General features: G+C 25.6%; 1 protein-coding gene across 1 annotated transcript; it reads right to left on the reverse strand.

The window, feature by feature from the left end:
* Positions 1 to 64: 64 nt before the first annotated feature.
* On the reverse strand, positions 65 to 2,871 carry LOAG_11098 (hypothetical protein; the record flags this gene model as incomplete). Its single annotated transcript, XM_003146621.1, has 4 exons — positions 65 to 321; positions 600 to 681; positions 1,042 to 1,245; positions 2,812 to 2,871. The coding sequence occupies 4 exons, from the start codon at positions 2,869 to 2,871 to the stop codon at positions 65 to 67; spliced, it is 603 nt and encodes a 200-aa protein (XP_003146669.1).
* Between the last annotated feature and the right edge of the window lie 1,470 nt (positions 2,872 to 4,341).

Below are 4,341 nucleotides of genomic sequence, written 5' to 3' on the forward strand. Positions count from 1 at the left end.
TTTTTATTCTTTGAAATATTTCTTATCACTGATAAATTCTCATATTTATTTAAACCTAATTTATTCAAATTAAATTTTCCAAATAACTAACAGCAGAAGGTGATTTAATGTTGATTGATTTGTCAGATAATTCATCGGCATTTTCATTTGAAGTTTGCTCCTTCTTTGAACTATCATGTTTTTCATTTGGCTTGAAATTATTCATTCGAAACGCTAAATAACAACAAACTCCAATCGCCACACAGATAATGATAGCAACTATCGTTAGTGATAACAATATTATCCACATGACTCCTTCTTTCTTCTTATATGTTACTTCATCTTCAAGCAAAAAAAAAAGTAAAAATAAAGTAAAATAAAATAAATAAATAATAAGGAAAAAATGGAAGAAAAAATTTTTAAATTTTTTTAATGAAAATATTTTTTTATATGTTCGTTTATTCAACTGTTATTTCAGACCAAAATAATTAATGTGGACTAGTTTGGTTTTAATTAAATTAATCTGAATTTGTAATGATAGTGTGGATAAATATAATTCTAATGTTTTGTCATTAAGCATATTTTTAACATTAATTTAAAAAATAATGTAAATAATGTACTTTTTGTACAATCAAAAAAGAACCAAGTTACATAAATTCTGGTTGATTCCTGAATAGTTGTTATGAAGCATATATCCTGAACCTTAAATTAATTATTTCAATTTTAGACAATTAATATAGAAACAGATAAAAATTGATATTCAAATGAACTCATATTTACTAAAAGAGAAAAATGCATTTAGTTTCATATGATAGAAGAAACCATTCTGAAGGATTCAGAAGTTTCACGCAAATACGTATCTCTCAAATACAATGTCATCATTTCAGTTATACGTGAAGAAAAGTAAAATATAATCAGATTATATTTTTTCTTCACTAGACAGTTATTTAGATAATAACGTTACGTACACGTTAAGGAAGTGTATCTATTTTTTTAAAACTTTTTACTAATTTTCTTTTTCATTGATTGACGCAAAATATATTGAATGTAAGTTACACGTACCACACGTAACAGGTGTTCAAAATCTTTGGGATTTTTTATAATTTTGATTTTAAGATTTTCCGGTTTATTCATGGCTTTTTCAAAAGCATTGGTCAAAATTTCATCACACTTTTTGTCCAAACTAATAATCGCAATGGAATTACTTCCGACATCGTAGTATGCCTGTTTTGATATGCATTCATCTGATTCCTGATGTGACAAATGCTGCAATAATTTTTGTGCTAATTTATAGATCTATAAATTCTTGGAGAAGTCCAATCAGATTAATTAATCGGGATAATCCAACTTGTCACAGACTTATAATCTCGAAAAAGTCGCAGAAACTGTTTCTAAGATTGCAATAATGTAAAATTGATTAAATAAGGTTCAGATTTTCATGAATACATGTCCTAAATTTATCTTCTTAATTGTTATGTAGTATCGACAATTTGAAATTAAAACTAATTATTCGAAACTATGTAATCTACCATAACAATTCTCAAATCATTCATACTAAGACGTTTCAGTTGAATTATCACTTTGATGATTTTAAATTAACTTATGAGGATTTGAAGTATTTATTGGTATTATATCACAATTAAGGCAATATATTTATAATTAATGAAAAGTATTTAAATAAGCCAAAATTCTCAACAATTTATTTGTTTGGTTAATTTTTTAATTTCATATATCAATTTTTAGATTTCATTAAATTTATGTAATACTTCAAGTTTGTATAACTAACTGTGATTCGTACGCGAAATTGCGCGCAAGTATTGATAGCAAACATACTAATGATAAAAACAAACAACCGCATGGAAATGTATGAAATACTATCAGTGTCATGCTAATTAATTTGATAACATTTTTATTAGTAAAAATTTTTACCATTCAAAGTTACTTATAACAAATAAATTTGATTTCGAAAATGATAAAATGACGATATTACATCAAAATATCTTGTAAAATTCCAAAATTTCCAAGTTTTTTTCCTTTTACACTTGAAATAGCTATTAATTACAATGTTTTACTTTCTATTTCTTAAAATATAACACGTATGACACGTTATGACACGTACTTTTTTCTTCAAAACTGTTTTTTTTCTCAATTTTGAGAAAATAATCGTTAAAAATGGACTGCCTTGAACAATATCAGATACATATTAGCACTACGCATTGTAATTTTGAAAATGCTTAATTAGACCAAATGTGACAAAATAACTTGAATCATCATTCATTTATTATACACTCATACGATAACACATTCCCGATTACACTTCGAACTTCTCGGTAAATATAGCTAAACTATCAAAAGTGTATTAAAATTAATGGTAAATCTACAGTGGTTTAAACTGGAAAGAAAAAAAAAGCATGAAAAATTGAATTACCACAGAATCGAGCAAAATTAAATCATTAAATTAAAATATAGAAATTTGTTTGAAATCATCACAGTGACAGATGAATCATCCCATTCGTCATCAGTAATTTTCCTTTCGCATTTTGTTTAATTAATTTGTCGCTAATATTTAGAATAGATGATGTTGAATTCTGCAAATTCTCTCCAATACATTGATAGCTTTTTGATCTTTTTCTATATATTTGTCTAAACAATTATTTATTTTAAATCTTGAAAATTTTTTAACTTTTGAATAACAAATTAATTTTGAACGAAATACAATGACTAATAAGTGGTAAGTTATTACGTATGCTACTCATTGAACTAATAATACTGTCAGGTTTATTTTTTATGGATAAATTTACTTGCCTAATTGTTCAGACATTAAATTCAAACTTTCTTCTTTTCAAATGGAAGCATTTCTGTTGCCTGAGTATCATTTTTTGAATATTTCATTCGAACTTCTTTTACACCTTAAACAAATTCTTCATCATAACTTTAATTTAATTTCTTTTTTGATGATTTTAACAATTTCTGCAATCATTCAAAATTTTCGATTTAGTTTCCATCCAAAAAAAAATCTTTGTGATTTAAAATTTGCAAAATATAACAGAATGAAATTACACGTAACAAAACTGATAATAAATATATTAAAAAAACACACGTGATAAAACGTGTTCGTAAATATATTTAGACGTATGATAGCAATCATTTGGAATACTTTCAGTTGAAAATGAAAAAAAATTACCATATAAGCTTTGTATGTGTAAGATATCAAAATTGGTAAGTTTTACTTTTACATATTTTCCATTTGCATCAATAGATTGATAATTATAAAAAGGTGACATTATTGAATCTTTTTCGCAGGAATGTTCCAAGCCCAAACTATGTCCAATTTCGTGAATTGCTGTTGGCAGTAAATCTATGGTATCATATCTAGCAAATAGCTATAGATAATTTAAATGCAAAAAAAAAAAATCTTCAATTCATTTAACTTGCCTTTCTTAAAAAATAAAAAAGAAATTCGGGATAAAAAAAAGCCAAGCCTGGAAAGTTCTGTGACAATGATAGCAGCCCATCTTTCGTCCGCATCAAAATGAACCATTCCATATGGTGGAAGTAATGCATGTGCTAATATTTTACCTGTTAAAAAATTTAATTTTTAATGTAATTTTTGTTTTCCATATAAATAACAAAAGTAAAAACCAATGGAATAGTTGAAATAAATGATTTGTAACTGTTCTAGGATTAATAAGCGCTTTTGTCATCAACAAAGAATCTATTTATTCATCGTAATTAGCTTTTGAAGAATCTAATATCGCTACCATTCGTAGATAATCTTAGCTTCTCTTACAATTTCTACAATAAATATATCATTTCATATTAATATATAAAGAAAAATGTAATTCATCAAAAGTAAAAAAAGAAACTAATTCATCAAGAATAAAAAGTAACCCAAGAAAGTAATCCATCAAGAATAAAAAGTAACCCAAGAAAGTAATCCATCAAGAATAAAAAGTAACCCAAGAAAGTAATCCATCAGAAGTACCATAACCGAAAATGAAACTTTGCAGGGCATTTTGAAACCTTTTATACAACATGTTAAATTTATCACTAATTAAACAAATCACTAATCATTAGTCAAAATCACAAATCATCACTATTCACTACCATTAATCATTAGTCAAAATTACTTAATCATTAGCCTAAATCACTAGTCACTATTCACTGCCACTATTCACTAGTCAAAATCACTAATCACTATTCACTATTACTAATCAAAGATAGATAGCAATATTAATTATTAAAATGATAGTTTCATTATTAATTATTAAAATGATAGTTTCATGTTAATTTGAATAAATATCGTTTGCAAAAACTGATCAGAAATGCTTACTGATTTTGATTAATGTGAATGTAGCTGAT

Source organism: Loa loa (assembly GCF_000183805.2).
Source record: "Loa loa unplaced genomic scaffold supercont3.463, whole genome shotgun sequence".
Lineage (NCBI taxonomy): Eukaryota > Metazoa > Nematoda > Chromadorea > Rhabditida > Onchocercidae > Loa > Loa loa.